At 36.7% G+C, this 25,938-nt stretch overlaps 8 protein-coding genes across 9 annotated transcripts; 2 read left to right on the top strand and 6 right to left on the bottom strand.

The window, feature by feature from the left end:
- Positions 1-1,157: 1,157 nt before the first annotated feature.
- On the bottom strand, positions 1,158-2,794 carry LOC148169111 (leukocyte surface antigen CD53-like). The gene is made up of 5 exons (XM_088045300.1): positions 2,464-2,794; positions 2,230-2,418; positions 2,010-2,180; positions 1,728-1,961; positions 1,158-1,681 (listed from the first exon to the last, which is right to left on the bottom strand). Exons 1-5 carry the CDS (start codon positions 2,524-2,526, stop codon positions 1,625-1,627), a joined length of 714 nt encoding a protein of 237 aa, XP_087901426.1. The 5' UTR covers positions 2,527-2,794; the 3' UTR covers positions 1,158-1,624.
- A 909-nt stretch (positions 2,795-3,703) lies between these two features.
- Positions 3,704-5,989, bottom strand: LOC148169110 (superoxide dismutase [Cu-Zn]-like). 2 transcript variants are annotated; one of them, XM_088046544.1, is made up of 4 exons: positions 5,909-5,989; positions 4,319-4,373; positions 4,074-4,268; positions 3,704-4,027 (listed from the first exon to the last, which is right to left on the bottom strand). In XM_088046544.1, the coding sequence occupies exons 2-4, from the start codon at positions 4,367-4,369 to the stop codon at positions 3,773-3,775; spliced, it is 501 nt and encodes a 166-aa protein (XP_087902670.1). In that variant the 5' UTR covers positions 4,370-4,373; positions 5,909-5,989; the 3' UTR covers positions 3,704-3,772. The 2 variants fall into 2 exon arrangements, with proteins under 2 accessions (XP_087902670.1, XP_087902671.1); XM_088046545.1 differs by lacking the exon at positions 5,909-5,989 and adding an exon at positions 4,450-4,495.
- A 764-nt stretch (positions 5,990-6,753) lies between these two features.
- LOC148169109 (superoxide dismutase [Cu-Zn]-like) lies at positions 6,754-7,475 on the top strand. The gene is made up of 3 exons (XM_088046546.1): positions 6,754-6,884; positions 6,937-7,131; positions 7,176-7,475. Exons 1-3 carry the CDS (start codon positions 6,834-6,836, stop codon positions 7,428-7,430), a joined length of 501 nt encoding a protein of 166 aa, XP_087902672.1. The 5' UTR covers positions 6,754-6,833; the 3' UTR covers positions 7,431-7,475.
- A 168-nt stretch (positions 7,476-7,643) lies between these two features.
- On the bottom strand, positions 7,644-8,764 carry LOC148169108 (superoxide dismutase [Cu-Zn]-like). Its single transcript, XM_088046541.1, has 3 exons — positions 8,427-8,764; positions 8,154-8,375; positions 7,644-8,050 (listed from the first exon to the last, which is right to left on the bottom strand). The coding sequence occupies exons 1-3, from the start codon at positions 8,631-8,633 to the stop codon at positions 7,790-7,792; spliced, it is 690 nt and encodes a 229-aa protein (XP_087902667.1). The 5' UTR covers positions 8,634-8,764; the 3' UTR covers positions 7,644-7,789.
- Positions 8,765-8,905: 141 nt separating this feature from the next.
- Positions 8,906-11,585, bottom strand: LOC148169107 (uncharacterized). The gene is made up of 6 exons (XM_088046284.1): positions 11,507-11,585; positions 10,741-11,468; positions 10,439-10,692; positions 10,217-10,385; positions 10,006-10,160; positions 8,906-9,953 (listed from the first exon to the last, which is right to left on the bottom strand). The coding sequence occupies exons 1-6, from the start codon at positions 11,583-11,585 to the stop codon at positions 9,737-9,739; spliced, it is 1,602 nt and encodes a 533-aa protein (XP_087902410.1). The 3' UTR covers positions 8,906-9,736.
- A 111-nt stretch (positions 11,586-11,696) lies between these two features.
- On the bottom strand, positions 11,697-13,059 carry LOC148169106 (dolichyl-diphosphooligosaccharide--protein glycosyltransferase subunit 1-like). Its single transcript, XM_088046539.1, has one exon. The coding sequence runs from the start codon at positions 13,016-13,018 to the stop codon at positions 11,735-11,737; it is 1,284 nt and encodes a 427-aa protein (XP_087902665.1). The 5' UTR covers positions 13,019-13,059; the 3' UTR covers positions 11,697-11,734.
- Coa8 (Cytochrome c oxidase assembly factor 8) lies at positions 13,045-13,909 on the bottom strand. The gene is made up of 4 exons (XM_088046542.1): positions 13,738-13,909; positions 13,651-13,679; positions 13,346-13,583; positions 13,045-13,298 (listed from the first exon to the last, which is right to left on the bottom strand). The coding sequence occupies exons 1-4, from the start codon at positions 13,801-13,803 to the stop codon at positions 13,101-13,103; spliced, it is 531 nt and encodes a 176-aa protein (XP_087902668.1). The 5' UTR covers positions 13,804-13,909; the 3' UTR covers positions 13,045-13,100.
- A 61-nt stretch (positions 13,910-13,970) lies between these two features.
- Positions 13,971-15,121, top strand: LOC148169104 (tRNA methyltransferase 10 homolog A). The gene is made up of 4 exons (XM_088046540.1): positions 13,971-14,357; positions 14,405-14,695; positions 14,741-14,846; positions 14,897-15,121. Exons 1-4 carry the CDS (start codon positions 13,983-13,985, stop codon positions 15,064-15,066), a joined length of 942 nt encoding a protein of 313 aa, XP_087902666.1. The 5' UTR covers positions 13,971-13,982; the 3' UTR covers positions 15,067-15,121.
- Positions 15,122-25,938: the final 10,817 nt, after the last annotated feature.

Here is a 25,938-nt window from a genome sequence, read left to right as displayed (position 1 = left end):
CAACACTATCATTTTATAAATAAGAAAATTTATGTCATTTTGATCAGACTTTATAGGAATGGCAAAGTCCTAAGATAAAAACCGAATTTAAAAAAAATGTTGTCGCTGACACGAATAGACTGTTCTAATTTGTTCAACAAACTAATACAGATTAAAAAATGTTTTATCATCCCTTATTGAAATTTTTCGTGTCTCCTAATAATTACGAAAATCAATAAACTGTCGCAACGAATAAAGCAGTTGTGCAGGACAATGAATAAATAATTTTGTTGATTAAAATTTATCAGTAAAGCTTTATTTCCTTCAAATCTTTGTACACGCTCAAAGTAATGTAATTTTCCTTCAGGAAATATTTACATTTTGTGTAAAATTGTTATCAGGAGTGCATTAACCTTCGACAAGCTATTTTTCCGGGTTTATATTTATAACCAACGTTCACGACACAAAAAGGAAAGCAGATAATCACTGGTGGTGTTATTGATTGGGGTTAATTTCAACCAAAAAGTGGAAAGTAACACAAGAAACTCGTTTGTCGAGAAAAAGATAAATTTATTCGCTGAAGCACGAGAAAATAGGTCAAAAAATTAAAGGGGTAATTTATTACCACTAGAGTTGTTTTCCTCCCCAAAATTACGATCATAACTGATTATGTCACGTTTATTAATTTTTTTAATTGATATTTGTAATTACGACGAGTCGTTAACAGTGCACTGGGGATTTGTTTTTTGTATTGTTTATCCACACTTCAGGGCGAAATGTTTTAACAACAAAAACAAGCTAAATTTAGGTTTCAAAACCACGTCAGTTTCGTGGGTTCGAATTTTGCTGCACCTGTAATGAAAATATTCGTACAATTCACCCTTTCATTGCTTCAATTCATACAAAATCAATCGATCTGTGGTTGCTAGTATTGTGTTTCAAAATAGTGTTTTTGACCTTTAAAAAATTCAATGAACGAGTTTTATTAGCGATGAAAGTGAATGAGCTTGCATTTTATGTTCGGTTGAATGAAAATTTTGGAAAACGATTCCATGGATCAGAAGACTTTCTTTCACTGAACTTTGCTTCTTTATTTATAAAGTTTAATACAAATACGTGAGAATAATATTTAGAGCTTTTGTCACATAGAGTATCATGATTTTGGAGACACTAACTATTTATAATATCCTAATTTTTTATTCAAACTACATAATAACAAAATTATATACCACTAGCTACAGGTTTCTGGTACAGTTCGATTACAATAATTTAATTCTACTTAGATCAAGATGGATATTCTTGGAATAATTTATTACGTCTGTCGCGCTGCTCAAATTCCTGTCATGTGAGTTATTAATGGAAACTCAGTGAGTGGAAAAATGGAATTGTAGTTTCGTTAAGAGTAAACAGAATTTTCTGTAGAATTATTGATTACTCCGTCAAAGTGAAATCAATTTATACCATCAGAAGCGGTTTTGGTCCGTCGTAAAATCCCATTAACTCGAACTGCTTTGCACAGGTAATTTAAAATTAAGTTTCAAAAAAATACAATTAAAAAGTTCTCTAAGATATATTAAGTTGATGCTATAAACTCTGCTTCTAAATTTGTGGCATTTTCATATTTTGGAAGAGATTGCGTCTTGGTCTACTCTTTATTTTTAATAGCAGAAGCCAGCCAACAAGCCAGGATAATACCAATGACCTAAAAAAAAAGTTTTAATAAAAAGATAAAAACTTGTATGATATACTTCGACAAAAGCGATGCCGATGCCCACTCCAATCAAGATTTTCGATGCCGACTCCGCTCGTTCTTGCAACTGGTAGAAGCATCCATCCACGTATAAAATGCCGTCTGTTGGAACAGCGCTCTGACAATGAATCGCTTCAGGCTCTGGACCTCCTTCACGCGTGGCGTGGCAACAGGAAACCGGACGAGTTTTCTCGGGCCAATCAGTCGGACCTTCCACACCACAACATTTCAACTGAAAGACAAAAGTTAAATAATGAGCGCCTCCACCATTATTGCTCACCTTAGATTGAATGTTGTTCCACGCAACTCTGTCCGATTTGCTGTTTTCAAATCGTTCCATCGAGCTCTTCATCAAGTCCTTCATACTCATCTGGAAGTCGTTTTTGTACACGGCGGCGGCAATCCCAACAGCCAACTCCACAATGAGGATAATCAGAAGACAAAGCGCAAACTAAAAATTGTTTTAGCTTCTTGGAAATTAAGAAAAAAACGTTTCTTACAGCCATCAGCATGTAGTACGACTCTCGGATAGCTCCGTAACATCCCAAGGAAGCAACAAGGAAGACGACACAACCGGCAACTATGAGAACCACAGGAGGAGCCAGAATCCTTCCTTCCATAAAATGATCAAACTCCCCGACATCGGACAACACTAAAGCACCAGCTACAATAAGACCAACACCTGAAATCTACAAAAAGACGTAAAAAGCTCTTTAACAGTCGCACCAACTCACTGCAAACACCAAATTAAACGTAAACAAAATGTACTTGATGACGCTAAGTTCGCAGGACTGCATCTCGGCACGAGGTTTTTCGACGATTTTCAAGTTAATACTGTACTTCAGCAAGTTTTAGAAGTTAAATTGAACACGCTTCATTGGGCGGTTTTTGTTTTGAGTGGTGCGCGTTATGGCAACGGTTTGAACTGACCTTTTTCGCGGAGAGCTTAGATGTTATCTTGGAGGTTTTTTGTAGTAATTTCGTTCTTCGAATTCTGCATTCCATTAGACTATGGGGGTTGTAAATTATAACCCGTCATGGTGCGAGATTTTCCGAGATTTCACAAAAAAAAGTCTGTTGGTTTCGAACCAAAATCTGCAGTCAAAGGTTCATCTTCGTTTTAGTCCAAAGAGTTAAAGTTGCGTGTTAAGCAAAACAGACCATTAGCGTAAAGGTCGCAAACTAGATGCAAGGGTATGTTAACCCCTATCGATTATCCGAAGAATCTCATAAATACATCGAACTTCATTGTCTTGTAATTAAAATTTTAATCGAAAAAAGCTTCTTGGAAGATTTTTTACTTTTTCTATTTATACTCCCTTTACCCACATGCGAATTCTAAATGTAGAACATCTACCACCTAGTGAGTGAGGATGATCAATATAAGGGAAAGCAAATAATATAATTTTACTCCAATTCCATGTCTTTGTTCTCTTTATGTCCACTTTCCAACGCGAAGTAGCTGAATTATTGATTTTGTAAACAAACGACTTCTAAGAAATAACATTCTTTGAAATGCTAACGCACGGTGGATGTCGCTATGACAAAGGTCAAGGTTTATTTTCGTGGTTTCTTTTAAAAATTAATTAACCAGCATTGTATACCTACCATTAACTATGTCTTGATGGGCTATTTTTGGCGGTGTGACAAGTCTTTTTAAGGGCGCTAATTTAATGGTACATCAACGAATCAAAGAAAAACAAAACCCAACAAGTTTTATTTCACTGTTAAGTAATAAAGTGACAGCGTTTAAGTCATGAGCTGCGAATCAAAAGTGTTATTAAAATCAACAATGCACTTCCTGTTGCAATAAGTTGCGAAGAGCCACTTCTGCAAATAAAAAGAAAATTTGTCAAGATTAGTTGGGAATTATTACAGACCAACGACGACACTAAAGGACTCACAACTAAATTAACATTTTGTTTAATGCAGGTGGTATTGGCAACACTGTCACACAACGAAAGACACAAAGGATTCGGGGAATGTTAAATATAATTAACAATTTTTTAGAAATTACAGTACGTTTAACACACAAAGCGGTTATTACGCAATTCCGACGACTCCGCAAGCAAGTCTAGTTCCAGCATGTCCTGTCGTTTTTGAGTCATTGTACCCTCCCAGTCCCAAATCGTCTTCACCAGAGTGGATGACCAACGCACGTCCAATAATGCAATTATCTCCATTCAAAGCAATGACTTTATCGACGAAATCAATCTGTGCTACTTTTTTGTCGTCAGCGACAATGTTACCAAGATCTCCAACATGACGGTTGGTGTCGCCAGGAGCCCCATGGTCTTTCTACAAAAGATAATGGATAAAAAGAAAGAAACTCGTCGCGTGCTACCTTCAGAGGGTTAAAATGTCCTGAGGCAGCTCCGCAATTATCGCCCAAATCTCCCAAGGCGTGGATATGGAAGCCGTGTTTTCCTGCAGGAAGGCCGTTGATGGTCCCTTGGATTTTAATACCATCGGTGGTTTGAGTGAACGTGACTCTTCCGTCGATGGTGTCGGTTTTCAAGACGACGACGCCTTTTTCAACCTGAGAAACTCTAACTAGTTTTACAACACAAGAGAATGGACAAAACTTACTCCAGCAGAGACGTAGGCGAGGAGAGACGCACAGACAAGAAACTTCAACATGGTGCTGGAAAAAATAGTGTTACCAAGATCGCGATAGAAAGTGAACTGGCGTTTAGAGAGCAGTGTGGGGCGATAAGTACCTGATGTTGATGTAACTTCGCAATATCTTAATATGGCAACCGGTTTTTTTCAACAACTCTGCTTGGGACAATGGGGGACGATGCAATCATTTTATTAGTGTTTCAACGAAATAATTTGTTTACATGCGGTTTTTTGTTTATGTAAGATGGGGGAACTGAAAGTGATAGTAATAGGTGAAGCAGATGTTGTGGATGCTTGTTGAGGAGGAATTCTAGGTCATTGTCAATGCGGCCGAGTTTGAGAAATATAAATTTTGCAAGGTATTCCAGTTGGACAAGTATACCATTGCATTGTTTGGACTTTTAAATTCTTAAATAGCCAAAACGATCTCGGTAATTTGTTTAACACAAAGTAATCTACAATAATCACCTCTTAGAATATTCATATTTATTCATACCCATGTAATGTAAGAAATACATCAAATATGCAAATGAAATCAGAACCTCGAAGTATGCATACCTACATGATTGCTATTTTTGAAAAGAAACGCTAAAAATGTTGAACACATTCTCCAACGATAATAATAATTATGGATCATTTGTGGTATGAAAATTCCCGAAGCTATTTATATTCGTATCTATCCTACCATGACTAATCTTTTCGTGTTGCAAATTAATAAGTCTTACATGGAAATAATTGTTTGCTTATTCCTCTTCGTGACTTGAAAAGTGCTGCGCGAACGAAAGTAAAACCACTCGCTTGGAATTTTTTGATACGAGTTTGTTGGATTTTTTTGGAAGTCTCTATGAATTTGTAAACTTACGAAGCCAATTTCAAATATTAAAAAATGCGTGTAAAAAAACATGAAAATTGTTCTTTTTTAAAAGAGAAACGCCCTAATGGCAAAAGAATCCAATGTCTTTGACAACTGGTAGGAAACACACTTGCTTGGCTTCATTTACAGAAGCAAATTTCGTTTTCCTGCGGCGGATTTTTGTGGACAAATTTAAATTGCAGATCTGTGACATCAAACAATTAGCAATCCAATTTATACAATGCTGCTGATAACAATTTTCACAAAAGTTCTAAAATTTCGCCTTTTAAACGCGCTGCAGGGAAAAGTTAAACCTTAAGAATAAGGCATCTGTCAAAAATTATGAGAAAAACGTCTAGTCAAAGTCCTAAAAACCAATTTTAGTTAAAATTCTTTAAACAACGCAGAACATTTATTATACAAGACAAGACACTTGGTAACAAAACTGCTATTTTCATTTCGTACCCACGTTATCATAAAAACTACTCGAATAAATGGAATAAACAAAACCCTATTTTTATCACAAACTAAACTAACAATTCAAAAAAAAACAGAATAAACAGGTGATATTCTTAATTATCGAGTTCAAGGTTAATGTAATTGATTTCTACATCTTATGTAAGTGAAGAAAACCATTAATTATGCAAATATTATTCTACTTAATCTAACCTGCTTCCAAGTTGTTTTAAACTGAAATAACTTACCTTTGTTATTGATTTAAATACGCCTCAAGTCACACTAATAATACAACAAACGACTAGATAATTGCTTAGGTATTCCCGTCTTTTCGCGCGTCGTTTCTTGATTATTATGAGTGGGAATGTAAGTCGGCAACACACTAAAGTTTATGTGCAAGGTAACATAAACTCTTTTATGATATCATACTATGGTGGTGTTTACGATAAAATTGATAAAAATGTAGGTAAAGTTTAACGAAGTGTATTTTAATTTCAAAGGTGGAATTTGAGATTTTTATTGAAGCGCTCTGTTATTGTAGTCTATAATTTAATATAGCACTTATAATAAATCGGTCTTTAAACCAATGATTTGAAGATAACAGATTGAAAGGTTTATAAACTATTAATAATTAAATTAAGATCTTATCTTAATAGACAGTTTGAAATGTCAGACATACCTATTTAGATAAATTGATCGAATAGCTCAATTTTCTTTTTATTTCGATATTTTCCCAGCCTCTCACCGTAACACTTTCGTCATAAAACTAAAACCCAATACAGTGACAATATTTAAATACCAATCTTTTCTTAATTAATTCATTTTTAATATTCTTGCTCAACGATTAAAAAAATTATTAATTTGCCAGTACGATTTTTCATAAATTAGTGTTTCTCTTTTCTCTCTTTGCTGCTCTGTTTCTTCATATTGTTGTCGTACGATAAAATCAGTCCTCAATTTTTTGTTTACCACTTTTAGTTAACCGTCTAGCACTTCTTATCGCTCACGTACAGCTCAAGAGAACTAAACAAAGATGAGACAACATCAGCACCTGACTCAAATTTGTGGACTAAGAATTTAGGGCACTCGAGATAATGCGCAGTTATCTAAGGTACTTCCATTTTGTCATCAAACACTGCTCCGCAAACATCAGTCGACATTCTATCTTTCACCATGTTGAAGTTCCTCATCTGCGCGTCCCTTCTTACCTCCGCCTTTGCTGCGGTAAATAAACTCCTCCACCTGTGCATTACAAAACTTCTTCGTTTTCTTCCAGGTCGAACAAGCTGTTGTTTACTTGAACTCCGACACTCTCGACGGAAAAGTCACATTTACCCAATCCACGGATGGTGTTAAAATCCAAGGGACCATCAGCGGTCTTCCTGCAGGGAAACACGGGTTTCATATCCACGCCTTGGGAGATCTAGGCGACAACTGTGCGGCGGCCGCGGGGCATTTTAATCCAGGAAAAGTAAGAAGCGACCAGATTTTTATTTTTCTTATTGTCGTTTGTAGAAAGACCATGGGGCTCCTAGTGACACCAACCGACATGTTGGGGATCTTGGTAACATTGTCGCCGATGATACACAAGTGGCAGAAATTGATTTCGTCGACAATGTGATCGCTTTGGACGGAGATAATTCTATTGTTGGACGTGCGTTGGTCATCCACTACGGTGAAGACGATTTGGGACTCGGAGGATTCGATGACTCGAAAACAACAGGACATGCAGGCGCTAGACTTGCGTGCGGTGTTGTCGGAATTGCGTAATTTTGTTGCAGACCTACAATATGTAATAAAAATTAAAAGTACAAATTACGTGGATTTATTACCATTAACATCTTTTGGAGAAGAAAAAAGCCTAAGTTTTAAGGCGGATAAGTGCTCAATGTGTGCACAGCCGGAGCTAAAAATAGTAAAATAAGGGGTGACGTAGCTACACTTTCAATCAATCATGAAGAAACATTGGAACCTACATAAATGTTCCTTATAACAAATTCTCTTTATTATAACAAAAACATAATTGAGCTTATAAAAATGACTATCTACTCCTTTAAACTGTCTTAAATCTATTATAATACACTATACAACTTTCATCATTGAAATATTTACAGCGAGATTTCAGGCGCTTATTTAATATAAGCGATAACTCCACAAGCTAGCGCTTTGCCTGAATCTCCATTGACCAAGCTTTCAGCGGTTCCACCTCTTCCAAGATCGTCCGGATTAGTAGAAACGACAATAGCCCGACCAACGATTCCTCTAGGACCTCCAAACAATGACAACAAAGGATCAACAATGTTGAATTCAACAGAACCGTCTTCTTCGACTTCAATGTTGCCTAAATCACCGACGTGACGAATTGGGTCACTAGGTCCTCCGTGTTGGAGCTTAAATTAGACGTAATAAAATTGTACAATTCCGGTATTTTTATAGGTGCTTAGAATAAACTAAATTTCACCGGATTTAACATTGAAAGTAAAAAAATATTACCAGATAAGGATTAAAGTGAGCTCCTAGTTTCTCACATCCTTGCCGTAAATCTCCGGACTGATGAATATGCAACCCGTGCTTTCCCGGCGGTAAATCCGTCAGATTCCCTTTGACTAAAATAGCTCCAGTTGGTGGATGCCTCTGATAGAAGACAATTTCTCCTTTGGCGGCGCCTTCACCTTCTCCTTGAATCACAGCCACAGCACTTGCCGCTCGAAGATCCTACATAAACCCGAAATAAAACCTAATAAAAACCACTTGAAATCCTCTTACGAAATTATACGGTTCTGCATAAACTTCATACAAATCACTTTGGACGTTTTCAACAGCTGGGTACATCTTTATGTACAAAGGGCGGTTTCCCAGTCCGGGAACTTCATAGAGAGCGTTTTGTACTCCGATAGCTTGCATGGCTGCATTGTGAACACTTGTGAAGGCGGCGAAGAGGAAGCACGAAAAAAGCGCGTTTTTTAACCACATGATGATGCTTCTTCACTGAGCAATCGAATGAAGGAAAAATTAACAAAGCTGTTTATAAATAGTAATCGGAATCGGCGTGACACATGAATGGTATGTTACCTGTTTTAAACGGTCTGAACATCATCTTTTCTTGTGGTAAACAAGCAAAAGCATTGACCAGTAATGAGCAGACTACAAGGTAACGCATCCTTTCATTAAAATAGAAGAAAAGTCATTTGATAAATGCCTAATTTCGACTTGAAGCTTTGGTAGCTCAATAAATTACTACCAAAATCTATTCATTAGATACGGAAATTACAGTGTAATTCAATATGTGCATCCTTGAAAAACTGGCGAGTTTGTAATTACCGGCTTTACAAAGTATTATTTTCTTACATCAAGGAATTTTTCTACTTTTCTGGTTTTATCATTGTTGACATCACTTCGAAGAAAACAGCGGCGAAATGATCTAACTGTTTATGTGTGAAGACAAAAATTTGCGTAGTCTCAAGGTCTTCCATAAACCCAGCATCTTCCAAAAAAAAGGCCGTGAAATCTCTGATTCACCATATGCTAATGCGTCTATCTAGACGAAGCACGAATATTTCGTGCCGTGTTTGTACTTCCATTTCCATTACAAGAAACAACTAATACATTAAAACTACGATAAATAATAATTAAAATACAAGCGATCATTAGCTCTAATTACACTTCAAAGTCTGGAAACTTATGATAGAAACATTAAGTATTAAATTATTAAACAACATAAAAATTCAGTTCAAAAATTATTACATGGACAGTCGTTACAGGACTCCTCTTCTGAACTTTCGTATTGAATCCAACGTCTCGCCTGGGAAACAAAAAATGAGATCAATATCATGGTCTCGTGTTTGAGAGGGCACTTGACCATTTCTTTGAACCCCAAAAAAGGGCTTTAGTGCACCTAACTATTTCAAAAACAAGACAAAAAACAGAACAATAGTCAACAGAAATTCACAATTAAAAAAAACGTAAAATTGGACGCCTAATCATTCCCCATAATTGCATCAACAGACGCAGATTTCTTTGCGATAACTCATAAAAAAAATACCTTTAACCTTAGCACCGACACGCAATCTCAAGAATTATAAAATACTTGCCGTAAAATGATCAACCACTGCTTGTTTTCCTTGTAAGGTCGTAGCAAATCGATTTTTCAACATTTCCAACTCGTTACGAACGCAACGCAATTCACGCTCTTTCGACTGAAGAGTACATCTCAAGCAGCAAATTTCTTTGTTCTGCATTCGAATTTCCTCATCTTTTTGTAAAGTTGCATCGATTTCTTCGTAAAGAGTCGTTCTAAAAAGCCCAAAAAATGGGAGAAAAACCGAAATAAACGCGGACAACTTACAGAAGATCTTCGACTTCTTCAGGCAAAAGTACAGGGACATCGTCGTCTTGCTTGGATTCGAGCGCGAGCTTCATGGCGACTACTTCTTCTTGAAGTTCGATCAGTTTTCGTTTTAAGCGATCTTCGTCTTTGCGGAGGATCTCGATTTGTTTCTCCTGATCAAATGTTATTAGCAAACTTCCTAATTTTCCAATAGAATTTTAATACAGACCTTGCAGGCCATTTGGGCTTTTTGACACTTTATAATGGCATCTTTCTCACTTATACAGACAGGGCGTTCTTTTGAAAGATTCGCCAAAGTGTTACAGAAAGCCTGCAACTTCACCAACTCCTTTATCAACTCTTCTTCGTGTTTCTTCAATTCTTCCAACTCTTCGCTCCTACTTAACTAAATTAGATGTAACGAACACATCTTGGGTACTTTCACAATTACCTTTTCTTACTATTCTGCTGGTAGAAATTCAATTTTTGGAACGCATGTTTATACTTATGCTCGAGTTGATTGTATTTGACTTGAAGAGCATCGTTGTTGATCCTGCATTTATCCTGGCATAAACGTGTTTGTAATTGTTGTATTACCGATTTTAATTGAGTGATTTCGTTTTCCCGATTTTGTAGTTCGCAACAGCACTGTTTTTTTTGTGTATCAAACTCAACTTGGAACCTCTCACTCGTGTTTACAACTTCCTACGTACAGATAATGAGAAAACATGTTTTTGCTCAGGAAAAAACTACCTTCCGCGCCACCTCCAGCTGCGTTCTTGTGGAATGCAACTGCTCCTCCAAACCCTCAAGAGTGAGTATTAATTTAGCGTTCTGCTCGGCGTACTTCTTCTCATTTTCTTTACTCTGTTGATAAGTACTCAAAAGATTTCGGTACTTTTCGTTGTTCTCTTCGATAGTTTTGCACAGTTCGTTCTTGGAAGTTTCCATGTCTTCATACTCGGTGCTCTTCTCTTTGATGCACCGACAAATTTTGTTTCTGCTGTCTTCCATGACTTTCGAAGTTTCTACAAATTCTTGGTATAAACAGTTCAATTTTTCGCCGTATTCGTCTAAACATGTTCTTGACGTCATGACGCTTTCTTCGCGTGTCTCAGATTGTTTCGTTAAACTCTCAATTACTTTCTTTTGGTTCTCACATTGACACCTCAAGTTCTTGTACCGCAATTCCAGTTCGTTTGTTACGTCCAAGGCTTCTTTTTTTCGATCGGATAAAAACGTGAGTTGTTCTTTGATCGCATTTAGCTCCTCTTTTAATTGTTGACAGTATTCCGGATCTTTCTTCTGCGAATTAAAACTCTTTTTTGTTTTGTTTTTCGGGGTCGACGTTGGAAGCTTCGTGTCAGACGAAGACACTTTTTCAGAGGTACTTTTTTTTCTACTCGAAGATGACTTCATACTGTTGGCACTCGAAGGTCTCTTCTGCGTTACTTCTTTCGGTGGATATAATTTATCTGTTGTTTATTGTTTAGAAGCTTAATTACAATTTATTGCATACCTTTGGGAATTGTACGAGTGGCGCTACATTTACAAGGAAAGTGGGATTGCTTACAGGCTACAGGTTTAGGTTTCTCCATGTTTCAGGTTTTTACATAAAACGCAAAATTTGGTTGACTCGGAATTGACGGGAATTTGACATTAGTGTTAAAATTAGGTTTCGGGTTGCTTTTTCAATGCAAACGTACGTCAGAGATTTTTTATTTTTTATTCGAAATTAATGATTCCACTAAAACAAAAACTTCCTGCTGCAGATAAGAAGGACAAAAACCACTTCTAAATACGCAATAATCACAGCAGGGGCCCTGACAAGCTTCCACGCCTCCAGCGAGTATTCCACCCCCAGCAGTGTTACGTAGTCGTCGAACAACTCCTTTCCAATGAGCACAATCGTCGGTCGTCCAAAAACGCATAAGCTCCTAGGGCAACTCAATTCATTTCTCCCCCAATTCAGGATCTCCGGTTTGGCAACTCTGACTAACTTCGCACCTTCCGGTAACACAACTTTTACTACAGCATTCTCAAGAAGAGCCGCATCAACGACATAATCAATCGCTCGTATTCGCAGAAAGAACGACTCATTGCCAATGAACAAATACTCATAGATCGGAACGTCGTACTTCACAGTGTACGAAGTTTTCCAGCCCCCAAGTAGCGGATATCTCGTCTTGAAGTTCAAAGTTTTGAAGTTCGATAAATTGTAGACTTGGTGTTTAAAGTTGATGCCTAGAGTGTCTGAGACTTCGATGTTCTCAGCCGATGCTGGTAGATGAGTGTAGAAAGAACGTCTCAAAGCGATTGGTTTGTCTAAAGGGTTGAATGGACCAACGAAGCGTGGACCGTTATTCTGAAGAACAACCTCGTCGCTGATGAGGATCTTCCCGAAGTGGTTAATATCAATGGTACGAACTAAACTCCGGATTACAAAGAAAGCGGCGTTGTTAACAAAAACCAGCGTCACTTGACTTGATTCCCGTTTCGGTGTGTCATAAAAGATGAACACGAGTTTGTTGGTACTTTCACGTGTCGGGATCTTCGTCACTTCTACCAGAGAGTCGTTTTTTAGTACGTACTCAATCTTACAGAACACAGTGGGGTACTCTGAGAAGAACTTCAAGTTGTTTTCGAATTTCATGAGTTGGAGCTCTTCCATCTTCCGGGATTGAACAGCAGGGACGATTTTCTGAGCGAATGTCTGTTTGCAGATTAAACGGAATGTTTCATTCGGTTTCAGCTCCGTGTCTAGATCAACTTCAAAGACTTGGAGTTTTTGAAATTTGAGCGGTGTTCCTGTAGCGTTGTAAAAAGAAATTTTGAAGAGATTGCTGTCGTTGGTGGCATACTGGTAAGTTCGGATGACTTCAGGACCTTTGTTGGCGAAAGTGATTGTATTTTTTACCAAGGCAAAAGGAGTTATCAGATCGACTTTTGAGCGAACTTTGAGATTAATGATGTCCGTTTTGGTTTGGAGGACACACAAAAGAAATAGGAGAATCTTTGGATAATGGCGCATGATGCAACTTTGACAGAAGGCATCTAGATCTAGAAACTATCAGTATTGATCTATTTACAAATGTACACGTGATAACTCAGAGTTATCTTGTTAATTTAGTCAAACAGACTCTCATTGCAAGAAGTAATAAGGCGAAATTTTTCTTGTACCACTCAAAGTTGTACCTCACATGCACGGTCCAATTTTTGTCGAGAAACTCCTTGTAGAACTCGCTCATCTCCTCAGCAGACAACTCGCGTTTTTCTGGTGATGTTTTTTTCCTCATATAAGCCTGTCTTTCCTGGAAGGAAAAAAATGCATCACAAATCTCTCTCCGGCCGTTTATACCTTCACAAATTTAGTATTGTGACTGGCCCAGAATTCCTGGTTCCACAGTTGTGTGGCATTCTGCATTTCTCTCAACTGGCGCTGCAAACTTGTCTCATCAGGAAACTTCTTTCTAACAATGGGCCGCAGGTTAGAGATAGAATCGGGTGCTCCTATGATATCAATGTCGTTTTTCTCTGACACAACAATGACCGGATCTTCTTCGCATTTCTCCACAAAGACCGCCCCAGAGTCTCGGCTAAAATGGGGCCATGGTCAAAATTTTGTCCAATTACAAGAAACGTATTCAGTGAACGGGTAATTACCTTGTGGTAGAAGCATAGCGCCCAATCTCCTAAAATTATGAAAACAAAAAATTAAAAACCTAACCTCAAACGTTAGTTGCGACTTACCAAGTGCGATTTTAAATATTTTATAGGGTATCCCCTTAGTTGGGACACGCTGTATCGATTCAACATGTTGAGACACCCACTAAAACTGCCTTTTACATTCGCAACTACTTAATAAAGACAGTAAGAGGTTATGTTTCTCTTGTGTGAAGTTAGGTGCACAACAGATCGGCTAACTTAACACCTTTGACTGACAGTGACAGTGACAGCAGTGACACATGTTGTTTTGAGGTTATCTGTCACAAAAAATGAGCACCACTGAAGAATCAGCCCCGAAACGCCCCCTCGGCGAAGATGATTCTCTCCCAAGTCCAGAGAAGCAGCTCGTTAGTCCCACTCCGGAGCCCCCTAACACGACAGAGTTGTTCAACGGGGTTGAGATCTCCAAGCTGACCAAACGGCAAATGAAGAAGTACAAAAAGTGTCTTAAATGGCAAGAAGTCAAGAAGGAAAAGCGTGCAAAGGAGCGTCTCCGTACGAAAGCTAAGAGAATCCAAGCTAAATTAAACAACGTCGATTTGGGCCCCAGTCGTAAACAGTTGAAAAAGATGAAAATGAAAGACAGTCCGTGTAAAATCGGAGTTTGTATTGATTTGAGCTTTGATGAGTTGATGATTGATAAGGTATGTAAAGTGTGGATTTAAGGAGAAAATCATGGCGTCCGTTTAAGGATATGGCAAAGACGATAAAACAAATACTTAGGGTTTATACTGAAAATAGAAGAGCAGAAGCACCGATGCAGCTTTATCTTACTAGTTTTAATGGGCGCAGTAAAACTGAAATGGCGAAACACCACGGCTATGAAAATTGGGATATTAATTTTTGCTCTGATGACTATTTGGATGTGTTTTCTAAGGAAAAACTTGTCTATTTAAGTAGTGAAAGTGATAATGTTATCACTAAATTAGAGGAGGATAAAGTTTATATTATAGGGGGCTTAGTGGATCATAACTTTCACAAAGTAACTTACTAATTTGACTCAACGAAATTTAATTTGTTTTTTTAGGGGGTTTGTTACAAGAAAGCACTCGAGCAAGGAATTGATCATGGGCAGTTACCAATAAGCGAATATTTTTGGTTAAACCATAGAAAAGTTCTGACAATAAACCAAGGTAATGGAGGAGCGAAATTCTATCAAAATTATTACAATTTTTTACTTTAGTGTTTGAAATTTTGCTGAGGGTCAGTGAAGGAAAAACGTTCAAAGAAGCATTGGATGTTATTTTACCTAAACGAATACAAAAAGTTTCCAATAGTTCTTCTGATGATGAAACGGAAGAAAACAGCCATGAACTGAATGAAAACAGTCCAAGGAGTGCTGAACAAAGTTGATAATTACTGTATTTAATATAAAGTTATAAGTAAAGAACGAAAATTTTGAATTTGATTATTGTACTTCTTCACTCGCGAAAATTTGCATACGATAATAATTGTCTCTTTTGAAGTCAAGAATCGCACCCCTGCGCCCTCAGTTCTAAATGCATAAAATTATCCTGCACGTCCTGTGCTCCTCCTTAAAGGGTTAAAAATGGTGGATGCGCCAGGATAATCCCTGGGATTCTGTCAGAATTTGAACGATACTAACGATTTCACTGCTCTAATTTCTCTTCCAATCCATTTTGGTAATTGACTTAGGAAATTGATTTGTCAGTGATCTCCATTGCTCGGGGTATGATTGATGCCTTTTAAGGGTAATATTAACACGCCCGCTTAATCACTGTTTGCACACTTGACTGAATCTAAAGAAGGTCTAAATTGCTCATTAAAAATTGACAAAATTTAGGACGCACCGGTCAATCGTGTATTAGGTAATATCCGGACTTGGCGTTAATTACGAGCGAAAAACGGCTCACCAAGATTTCTGATAGTTGAGCGTTATTATTCTCAACACAACAATGCCGAATGTAAACCATCTTTTACTTCCTCCTCTAAATGAGTTTCGAATGACGCATAACTCGACAAAAGCAGCAAATAATCTCCTCTTTTCAATAAAAATAACTGTTGAAATTAGGTGCTGGGAGTTTCAGCCGGCTGATTAATTACGGAAATTCCAGTTTGAATGCTAATTTTTGGTGGAAAAAGTTCCAGAACTGCACTCCCTTCCAGTGGTTGAGTTGAATAGTCCAAGTTGGGACATTATTAAGTCAAACAAATGGGATGAAGCCATAAAAACGTGGGCACAGTAGATCGCGCTGATGTTGGCACAGTTTTCAGGAGGAATAAGAACGAACCATTCGTCTTATCAAATGCCACTAATGCTCTGGAAAAGTGTCTAGTTTAAATGAAATTAAACTAATCTGTAACTCAGGGATACTGAGTGAACTCATTTACTAATGAATTTTATTATGCACGAAGTTTAAATCCCATCGATTTTCGTCGAAAATGCACTCGGTGTAAATATTTTATGTTAATTAAGATGTTTAACGGGTATGAGATCATACTGCAACTACCGAATAATTTAATTAATATACATATTTACGTCAACGTGATTATCTCGAAGGGACCGGTAAAACAAGCAGGATCATTGATCTTTAGAGGTGTCAGTTTGAGATGGAAGAACTTTTCGAACGTTTTATTCTATATGAGAACGGTATACAGAGTGTTTGCGGTTTCGGGTACCCAATTTTAATGAAGTGTTAAAAGTACCCAAAGTATTGTCCAGTTTTCTTCGAGATTTGATTAGCACGCAATGAAAATCATGAAACATGAAAATTGGCTATTAACTGAGTAATCTATTGATGTTTATGTAATTTCTTAAAGCAAAGCGCAAAAAACTTATCCGAACGAAATGGTCGGTTTTTTCAATAAAATCGTAACGTTGCGGTCGGAATTTCCTCATTTACTAATTCGTGAATTAATAATTATTATTTATATTGTCAATTAATTTAAAATTAAAAGTGCTGGAAATTTTATTTTTCCTGCAGCGGATTTATAAGGAAGAAATTTTAGAAAATTTGTGAAAAATCGCAAATAAAATTGCAGAAATGTTGAAAAAGTATTTAAATTTAAATCACGGAGCTGTATTTTGAATTTGACGTCTAGAAAAAATTCTCTGCAGGAAAACGGAAGTTTTCGATTAAATTTATTTATTTATTTAAACAACTCAGTACATATTAAACTTTAATTTCCGTTTTCAAGATTATCCAAAGCTGCTTTAATTACGATCTGCATCCGATATTATCTGAAACCGGTGGAGAGCATCAGTGAATATTGAATTGAAAATTTAACTCGGCTTAGTTTCAAATGGTTTTATTTCATTCATTTTTGATATAGTATAGTTCTTCAGGTTCTTATCCTTTATATTCTGGCTATTAAAATTTTCAAAACCGTTTGTTTTTAAGGATTAGTGCATTATTAAACTCAATCTATACATAAAAAACAATATTTTACATGAAATGTTAGTCTACGTAATTGTGCTCTGGCATTTCTATTTAAAACTCGTACCCACCATACCTATTCAACTGAAACCGTAGGTAAAAACAAATTTATTGTTATTGAACATTATTTGCTACGGGTCAACAGATATAATTAAAATGATTCCAGCGTTTCAGCAATTATAACTAGATATTTTTTCATTATAACATCGGTAGCCTTCCCTGCCAAAACGACAAGCCCGCACTATTCTTCTGCGGTTTTTTCAACTTGTTGGCAGCGTCTAACCGCACGTTTTTTGCTGATAGAAGCTTTATACAAAGTGGCGTGATTTTTAAACGTCTGATTCCGTCGTGTAGAGTGTAAAAAATCGAATCAAACTGCAACGTAAGAATTAAAATTGAAGATGTCGTCGTTTGAAATTCCTCGTTGATTACAGCGCGATAAAAAGTCTTCCCAAGAGAAACTCCATATAAGTTTAGTACCAGAACCGGCCGCTAGAGGCCAACGGTTCCGATGAAGTTCCGGCGTAATTCCGCTACACCAGGAGGTTCCGCTCCAATCAGGATAATGCTATTACGCCACTCTCGAAAACTTTACACATAACGCACCAACTTTTAATAATATTATCTCATGTTCTGGTTTAACTTAACACTCTTTTAAATAATACATTTGGGATTAGAAAGGTTTCAACGGGCGGAATTAACTATTCATGGCGAACTGCGCTGACCTAGGTGAGACCACAAGTTTCCAGGAGATGCTGGAAAGCCAGTTTATGGGAGCTAGGCGGGCTATGATTCATTATTTCGTTAAAAGAGTTTCCAAACTGTTAATTATCTTTTAAAAAACACAAAAAGCACCAATTTTGCTAAATGGTTTCCACGTGCTTATTACATTTATCGAAAAAGAACCACTTTGCTTTTAGTTCCATAATATTGTATTATTTCCTAACTTTTAAATACGTTCCATTAACATATTTGATAATATTTCACGATCTAGATAAACCGCCTAGACCAAAAATGAAAGTTTCCTCGTCCTTTTTCCTCACTTTTAATTCCTGCAAATTAAGGATGAAGAGGTGGCGGCGGCGGCACCTAAAAGTGACTCAGGAATTTTTTTTCTTTGCCAATTTTCATTCTCGACTTGTCCCATTCGAACATTAATAAGTTCGTTCCACCCAAAAATTTGATTAAACAAAATATTTTTTACCTGACAAAAGAACGTGATAAAACTGAGTTTGGGTTGTTATCCTTTGATGAAACTTTTTAGGGGATATTTTAATTACGAAAAAGTAATTCTATCGGCAGCTCGACGTGATTTCATTCTCCTCACAACTGAGATTAAGCACGACAGAATCCACGGCGCGTATTTGATTTGATATCCTAATTTAATTAATGCACCGTAACTTCGAATGAAAATATGTTAAAACACGGCGCAGTTTTGTTGGTGAAGACACTACCACACTCCGTTTATCTTTATTGTGATGGTAATAGGGATTACAGTGGTCTGAATTGAAATGGACACTGCTTTTGTTTAGGTCTGGGGACAAAAAACTCCGGAAATAATATAAAAAGGCGCTGCGAAGCTATGGAGAACGAACGTGGCTATTTAGATGTATCTAATGGTTGTTATATAAAACACAATAATGTTGTGGAGAAACCGTTAAAAACACATGGAGTACAATGGCTTGTAGAACAAAGTCACTTCGAGACGTTTATTGAAATTTTCCTTGCGAGCAAAAAAAGTGTCTCTTGTTTATTACAAACAAGGTAAATAAGTTGAAATAGTGTTGTGCTCCTGAAATAGATAGATGATCTCGAGTACTCAACGGAATTTTAGGAACGACAAGAGCATGTAATAAAAACGTTGCAGAGATGCTTTACTTGTCTTAAAAAAGAGGCTCAAACCGTGTCATCAAATTTTTATTGTGATTTGAACAAATAAATATTTATGCTCCTGCGTGTAATTCAGGAATTTATGTGGCACATTTAATAAATTAGATCAAGAGAGAATTTTTTGTGATGTTGTCACGATTAACAAAGCGGAAATAGAAGGTAATAAAATATCGGAAATTTAACAAAAAGAGCACTTGTGTTTGGAATATGCAATATCCAGCGAGTTTGGATTGGCATAAAGTTCAACAACAGAATTAATCTCATTCAAATCTCTAGTGCATTTTCCACGATAAATATCTCTAAACATGCAATTAGAGAAGGATAATGCTCGCTTACTCAAATTCATGGACGGCAGCCACCACTTCAAGAAGTAAGCATACAGAGAGTTGAACAGATGCACAGAACCTTGTAAAATTAATGGGAAATTATAATTTTCCACCGAAGATAATACATGCTAATCATTTAATTTGCGGAATGCTGTGACGTGTAAGCGCTCAAATTTTCTTTGTTGGTGTTGTTCCACAAATAAAGGAATTAGAAGAGATTAAAATTACTGATGGTAAATTTTAAATTCCGAAATGTTTAAGGCTCAATATTTTCGAAACCACGACTGAAAGAAAGATGCGATTTTTACCACCGCTTTTCTCGGACTTCTTTTGCTTAGAATCCGCTCTTAAGGCCAATTTTGTTGGGAAACAAATTTTAAATTTTTGTTTTTTTGACTGCTACTTAAAAACTATTTGACTTACTGACCTGAGATTTGGCCAGTTGATAGATTTCGAGCTGCTCTTTCGATCGATGTATAATAGAAAAAATGACCCTCTGAAAACCTAATTTAGTCAATATCCCGTTTATTTGTTGAGTAAACTCAAGTTGTTGACGCTCATTCAACGTAGAATTTGAAATATTGGGTTGTCGCCTGAGGGCAAAAATTTTGAAGCTTCGGAATATTTCCATTCTGAATTTGAAAATTGAAAAAATGTGTCTTTTTGAACCAACAAGTAATTTTAAGACACAAAAATGTTCTTTAATATTAATAAGACGTTTGTGTTAAAGAAAATGTAATTAACTAGGTAAATAATTCGAATTAAAATGTATGAAGAGTGCATGGATTTGATACCAACCAACCAATCACTTCGTTCTGTTCAACTTATTATTTATATTTGTGAGCAAGAGTAAAAACAGTGAAAATGTAAAAAAAACAAGGAAGAAGAACCCGGAATTGAAGTAAAAACAACTAACTAACAAAAAAATGGAATTAATTACAACGTGCAGTATTTACCCAACGAAGTTTTCCCCATATTTTTCAATTACTTAGTGCCACTCATAATTTCCTCCTCTTGTAGCAATGTTGATTCAAATGTTGCTCGCCAATTAATTAGTAAATGAAATCAGCCCAAACAAAATAAACACTAGATACAAGTACAACACGGTTGTTTTTACTTGTCACGTAACTGCCCTGGAAATGATCTGTTCAATGTTCATTACGAATGGAACGTTACTTTGATTCCAGCTCTCGGGCAATTTGCATTTCCAATCACGCAGTGATTTACGGCTCAATCGCTCGCTTGATGTCGGATCAGTTTCGGATGGTCTGCGATCGAACGAATTTTTTAACGAATTGACGTGACTTTCATTTTTTAAAACGCGCGCCATTTGTAGTCATTATCAAACTCGTTCGGTAAAGCATTAGTTTGTTCACTTTCAATTGTGTAAGACATCATTTATGCACGGGTTGTTCGCTTTTCATAAAATCCGAGTTGGTTCTAATTTATTATGGTTACACGGAGCCTTCGAGAATCACAAAGAGGCACATTACCAGTCAAAAGAAATAATAATACACTTCCATTGAGTTTTCTCCGCTCGCAAAGTGGTTAGGTACACACTGCATAATTCTGTGAAAAATGTCTTGCTATTCTAGTGTTCCAGTTGGTTCGCCCGATTGAGCCCAAATTAAAATACCATTGAAATTCAGGTCGTTCTTCTTTGGAATAATTACATACCCTCGCGTTTCGTTTAGTAAGTTCATGAAAATTTTAAAAAGCTTACAATGAAGGCCTCTGGAAAGCCGCGAGCTTGCCGTTAATTAATAAAGAAAAACCTGCGCGTACTACAATTAATTACTCGAGTTCATTCACTTTATGCACATTTAACACTTGTATCCCAGGAAAAATTATACTAATTTGAATTTTACTTGCGTACGTTTCGGGCTAATTGCAAAGACCCTTCAAATTAATTTCGCCAATAGGGGAGAAGACGTGCCCTTCCAATTGACGAAAATGATACCGTACGTGTTTTTCAGGGAAAATTAAAAGGAGGAATGGTCTAATTAGACGGACGAATTCGAGTAGACTGTACAGTAGCAACGAGAAAGATTTTTTAATATCTCTGCTCGCTGCAGCAAAATATTTACACTACTGACTCTAGTTAATCCAAAGCAAGCTGCTTATGTTGTTTTCGTTTGGCGTGTTAAACGCGAAGAAGAAGATTTGCTGCTTTTATGTAGGCATTTTTAGTTTAAATAACGACTTATCGAAATATCACAACTGGTCAGTATTTCAAGATCCACTAATAAGATTTAAAAAGTGACCATACTAATCCATTGCTTATCTATTCGATTTTCGCCAGAAGCATTCAGCATATCTGTTATTATTTGTTAGCAAAGTTTTGATTATCTGTCCTGAAGGCGAGTAACCTATAAGGGTAGAGTTCATTCGAAACTACAGGGTGATTTTTTTCAATATTAATCAAAAACGGCGATGGGTGTGTCAAGTTTATTAATCAATAATTGTGCTCCATTACAAATTTTCTCAGCAAAGAGCCCAAATTTTAGAATATTTCTGTTAGAGTTCTGTGGGAATTAAAATTAAAAAAATGTTTTGATTCGCACGTCGTTTTTTTATCAAAGTGGTTTTTTATAACAAAAAACCGCACCAAAACAAGTAACTTGTTTTTCGTTGGCTACAAATTTCCAAACCTGTTGTTTATTCTCTACATTTCTAAGCTAATTAAATCAAGCACAAAAAAGAATAAATTCATTGGACGTTAACAAAAGAATTGGAACTCTGGATTTGTTGCATAACTTTTATTTATTGGTTAATAATGACAAACATGTGCGCAATTGCAAAATGCAAGACATTAACAAAATTATACTCCAAATTATTTAGTCATTTTAATGTATGACGACCAAAAATACACAAATGATTTTTTGACCAGACAATTTTGCACAAATTCAAGGATCAAATCAAGGATAAAAGTTATTGAGATGTTTGTCTTGCGGGTCAATTTCAAGTCACTGCGTTAACGCAAATTTGCAACCGTTGCCAAGGTATGAGCAATGTAATTGGCGTTGCTATGTTGCAAATGGGATTTGCAGTAACGCAAGTCACACTTGAAATTGACCCCTTGAACCACAAAAATGGATTATTCTCACGAAAACGACTAAAACTTCACTCATGACGCTAAACCAATTAGCACTTGTTCAATGTTGTCCCTTTCCGACACACAAATGTTTAAATTATGCTTTCTGACGCCAATTGATTCTACGCTCATGTATCAAGCCTTTAATTAGTGTAGCTAAAATGCAAAATCACTTTTGACTAATATTAACACTCTGTATTACTTTATGCAAAATTTCGTTCGATTATCGAAATCAATGAGCTTAGTATTAGTTTGGGGGCTCAACATTTTAAAACTGAACCTGAAAGCCCAAAAACACGTGACTTTGAACCAAAAATTTCAAGCAGCTTTTTGTGTTGTTTCTTTCAAAGTTTTCCTTTTGATAGTTTGCAAAACCGATTGAGGTTCACTTAGCGATTCACAAACATTTGCACAAGAACGAAACTATTAAATATGTAAATTGAGTTTGTTGCTTCAAGTTGTATCCACAGTAAACTAATTACATGTTGTAAATTATATCCCACATTATTACCACAAAGTCAATTTTGAGTAAAGTTAGTGTTTGACGTTTTACCTGAGAACAACAATGTTAGGTACCGATTTTGTTTTTAGGTAAATCCCCCGATGCACTCGAACAGAATCATTTAACTGAATGCACTCAAGGGAGCAGCGTTAATCACTTATTCAAATTAAGCACTGTTTAGTGCACAATGTATTTGTTGTTTATTAATAACGGATTAGTGGTAATGCTTTCGAGACTTTGTGCGAGAGAATTTCAATAGGCTTTTCAGCATCGCATCGATTGTTCCCAAAGACATTAACACGTCGAATTATTTGCTAATGTGTCCATTACATTTCTCTGTTAAGTGTGTTACAATACGACCACTCAACAAGGTAATTAGGTTGAAACATGAGGTGTGAGTTAGATGTTTACCCTGTTCGTTTTGTGTTTCTCTGCTTGAGTTTGTTAATTCGCGTATAATTGCTGCGGCTGTTATTTAAACCGGTGACACGGTCTCTCTAATTATTAAACCGTTTATATTCACCGGCGGTATGTTTTATTAACTTTTATTCCGACGAGGACTGAACTCCAAGATTTTGCTTTGGGTGAACATGCACTACTTAATTAACGATTTTTTAGTTTCAGTTTAACTTGAATGAAACTTTAATAGTCTGAGACTGGGCAGTGCGGTAACGGAATTAAGTGCAAATAAATGGGATTCAGGGTTTAAATGATTGGTTTCGATGTAATTTGGGCTGGAATCATAATAGAGGTGAGGTCATCCAAGTACTGTTCTAATAGCGATAAGTTGTTAGGTCTCCAATTAACACGAGAGTTAAGCGATGTCGACAAAACTCCGAATAACTAAGTACATAGAAAAATGTCCCTGCAGTTAAATTGTGTATGTAATGAAACTTTTCTAGTTAAGATGGTGCACGCCGCCTCCTCCTGACAGTTTCAAATTACTCGTCCTTATTTAACCGGTTTAAATAAAAGCGTCGTGGTAGATCATCAGTTGCTCAAAATTAGACGCAATCGTCCTGTTGGGGTTTTATAACCGGCCGTCAAGAACAAGAGCGGGGCGGCGCCGGCAGAGACGTTTCATTAACATCAACACACAGGTTTATTTGGGACGACATAGGCGGCATTATAAAGTCTTCCATGTATCTCTCGGAGAACGTGCGTGGGTTAGGAACACCCCATCTGCGAAATAAACGACACCGGCAGATTTGAGTCGGGAATTCAATGTCATAAAGTGAAATGAGCCCGATATGGAGGCACATATGGCTACCCCTCTAATATTTGGAGTTTATGCGCAGAGACAATCATAAACGCCGACCCCAATTCACCGGGGAGAAAACATTTGTTTATTGCTCTGTTTCGATTTTAATTCAAATCAATCCAAGTCATTACAAGCTCGGAATTGAAAAATATAAACGGAATTTTTTGTCGGTTCGCTTTAGCCACGACAAAGTTATTTAATCTACAAAATTGAATTGCGCCAGATAGCTTGCTGACTTTGAGTATACAACTTTAGATGGCCTGTTATTATTTCTCATCAGTAGAATTTCTATTCGATACATCTGGCACAACATTACTGAAACTGGAAAAACATCGCACTCGCCATTACGCTTATTGTGTTTTAAGGCTTCGAGCACTTCCAGACTGTTTGCTTCTTGGATTTAATTACACTAGCAAAATATAACCTTATTCTAGAAAAATGCGAGATGGCTGTCTAGGAAATTGCAATTTCAACAATTCAATTTCGACAAATTAAGTTTTTAGACAGCTCTATTTTCCTTCAGAAATACTCCTATCTAAACATTCATGGATGAGGTCGATGTAATTTTGACCAAAACAGTGCAGTTTATCGGTGCAATCTATTGGTTAAACCACAACCATGTCCATGCGCGACATCCATAAAACGAGAGATCAGTTTAATGACCGAAGAATGATTTGCCACATCGCGTTAATTAAAATCGAAAGATCGAAAGACCAAAACTGCAAATGTGTGTGTTTTAATAATAGGACAAATTACTTTAGCTTGAATAACATTGTAGCATTGTAATTTAAAAACTTTCCCGCTTAGATTTGCTTTCGACCAATTGTGAAGGAATATAGCCCAAACTTTTCGCTTTAAAACTCTTTCAACCTTTTAATCCCCTCCTGAATTATTTGTCAAGTTATTAAAACAATTCTTTTCTTGGATTATTTCGAGCTGTCTTCAAAGAAACGCTTTACGAGCTGCACTGGAATTAGAGAAGTTGTAATGTAAAGGGATTTTGGTCTCAGGTCGGATTTGAACGTGTAATTAAAGCCACCATTATTAATCATCGAAACAATAGGACCCCAAATTCACCTAAACCATTCGATGGCGCACTTGAAGAAAATCGATGGTTTTTACAAAGGCCACGATTACATTTGGTTCTCTTGGGTGTTAAATTGATACAAATCCGGCCCTTTTGAACCGAGATAATGCAGTCTCAAGACAGACCATTTGCTTGACTTGACGGATTCGAGCTGTGTCACAAATAAATTTCAACACATCCCAACTGTATAAAGCCGAAACAATTCTCTTTGTCGTAAAGAAGATGGAAACAAGGAAGCCATCGCTCATCTTCGAGTGTGTGTCTGATCTCGACCTCTGATACGAACTCTTTTGCAGATTCGGTTTTACAACGAGAGATTTCTTATCGCGATGGAAGCACGGCCCCTCTAATAACGCGCATTATAACCCTTTGATGTTACTAAAAATCGGATAGACGTGTTTCCTAGAAATTAAATAACACAAAATGATTTTGTGTTTTGTGGGCGTTTCTGCCAGGAAAATTTGCGATTTTCCTTGGCTCGTATAAACGAAGTTAAAAGAGATGTTCCCTCATCAATATTTAACACTTTAGGCAGCTAATTTCAATTTTCTAATTGTCTATTAAGTCTAGTTAAACACTCTTTATCGTTCATGCTCCCTTTATTCCAGATTGAACATAGCTAACATAAATTTACGATGCACTTTGCCCAGAGTTTATTTCGTTATCG

This window comes from Gnatocerus cornutus, chromosome 9, assembly GCF_029298725.1.
Source record: "Gnatocerus cornutus isolate USDA-ARS CGAHR chromosome 9, icGnaCorn1.1, whole genome shotgun sequence".
Taxonomy (NCBI): Eukaryota; Metazoa; Arthropoda; class Insecta; order Coleoptera; family Tenebrionidae; genus Gnatocerus; species Gnatocerus cornutus.
Note: the sequence above shows the minus strand (reverse complement) of the source record. Positions and strands in the feature narration are given on the sequence as shown.

Bases quoted from the DNA above. Each gene is read 5' to 3' on its own strand.
- LOC148169111 (XM_088045300.1), bottom strand. From the start codon at position 2,526: ATGCAGTCCTGCGAACTTAGCGTCATCAAGTACATTTTGTTTACGTTT. The intron at 2,181-2,229 runs GTAAGAAACGTT...AACAATTTTTAG, and splicing joins CGTACTACATGCTGATGGCT to TTTGCGCTTTGTCTTCTGAT. The intron at 1,682-1,727 runs GTATATCATACA...CTTTTTTTTTAG, and splicing joins TCGGCATCGCTTTTGTCGAA to GTCATTGGTATTATCCTGGC.
- LOC148169110 (XM_088046544.1), bottom strand. From the start codon at position 4,369: ATGTTGAAGTTTCTTGTCTGTGCGTCTCTCCTCGCCTACGTCTCTGCT. The intron at 4,269-4,318 runs GTAAGTTTTGTC...AGAGTTTCTCAG, and splicing joins TCGCCTACGTCTCTGCTGGA to GTTGAAAAAGGCGTCGTCGT. The intron at 4,028-4,073 runs GTAGCACGCGAC...TATCTTTTGTAG, and splicing joins GACATTTTAACCCTCTGAAG to AAAGACCATGGGGCTCCTGG.
- LOC148169109 (XM_088046546.1), top strand. From the start codon at position 6,834: ATGTTGAAGTTCCTCATCTGCGCGTCCCTTCTTACCTCCGCCTTTGCT. The intron at 6,885-6,936 runs GTAAATAAACTC...GTTTTCTTCCAG, and splicing joins TTACCTCCGCCTTTGCTGCG to GTCGAACAAGCTGTTGTTTA. The intron at 7,132-7,175 runs GTAAGAAGCGAC...TGTCGTTTGTAG, and splicing joins GGCATTTTAATCCAGGAAAA to AAAGACCATGGGGCTCCTAG.
- LOC148169108 (XM_088046541.1), bottom strand. From the start codon at position 8,633: ATGTGGTTAAAAAACGCGCTTTTTTCGTGCTTCCTCTTCGCCGCCTTC. The intron at 8,376-8,426 runs GTAAGAGGATTT...GGGTTTATGTAG, and splicing joins ATGCAGAACCGTATAATTTC to GATCTTCGAGCGGCAAGTGC. The intron at 8,051-8,153 runs GTAATATTTTTT...GTCTAATTTAAG, and splicing joins CTCACTTTAATCCTTATCTG to CTCCAACACGGAGGACCTAG.
- LOC148169107 (XM_088046284.1), bottom strand. From the start codon at position 11,585: ATGGAGAAACCTAAACCTGTAGCCTGTAAGCAATCCCACTTTCCTTGT. The intron at 10,386-10,438 runs GTAATTGTGAAA...TTAGTTAAGTAG, and splicing joins CAGCAGAATAGTAAGAAAAG to GAGCGAAGAGTTGGAAGAAT. The intron at 10,161-10,216 runs GTCTGTATTAAA...ACATTTGATCAG, and splicing joins AAGCCCAAATGGCCTGCAAG to GAGAAACAAATCGAGATCCT.
- LOC148169106 (XM_088046539.1), bottom strand. From the start codon at position 13,018: ATGCGCCATTATCCAAAGATTCTCCTATTTCTTTTGTGTGTCCTCCAA.
- Coa8 (XM_088046542.1), bottom strand. From the start codon at position 13,803: ATGTTGAATCGATACAGCGTGTCCCAACTAAGGGGATACCCTATAAAA. The intron at 13,584-13,650 runs GTAATTACCCGT...GCCCCATTTTAG, and splicing joins CGCTATGCTTCTACCACAAG to CCGAGACTCTGGGGCGGTCT. The intron at 13,299-13,345 runs GTATAAACGGCC...TTTTCCTTCCAG, and splicing joins ACAATACTAAATTTGTGAAG to GAAAGACAGGCTTATATGAG.
- LOC148169104 (XM_088046540.1), top strand. From the start codon at position 13,983: ATGAGCACCACTGAAGAATCAGCCCCGAAACGCCCCCTCGGCGAAGAT. The intron at 14,696-14,740 runs GTAACTTACTAA...TTGTTTTTTTAG, and splicing joins TGGATCATAACTTTCACAAA to GGGGTTTGTTACAAGAAAGC. The intron at 14,847-14,896 runs GTAATGGAGGAG...TTTTTACTTTAG, and splicing joins AGTTCTGACAATAAACCAAG to TGTTTGAAATTTTGCTGAGG.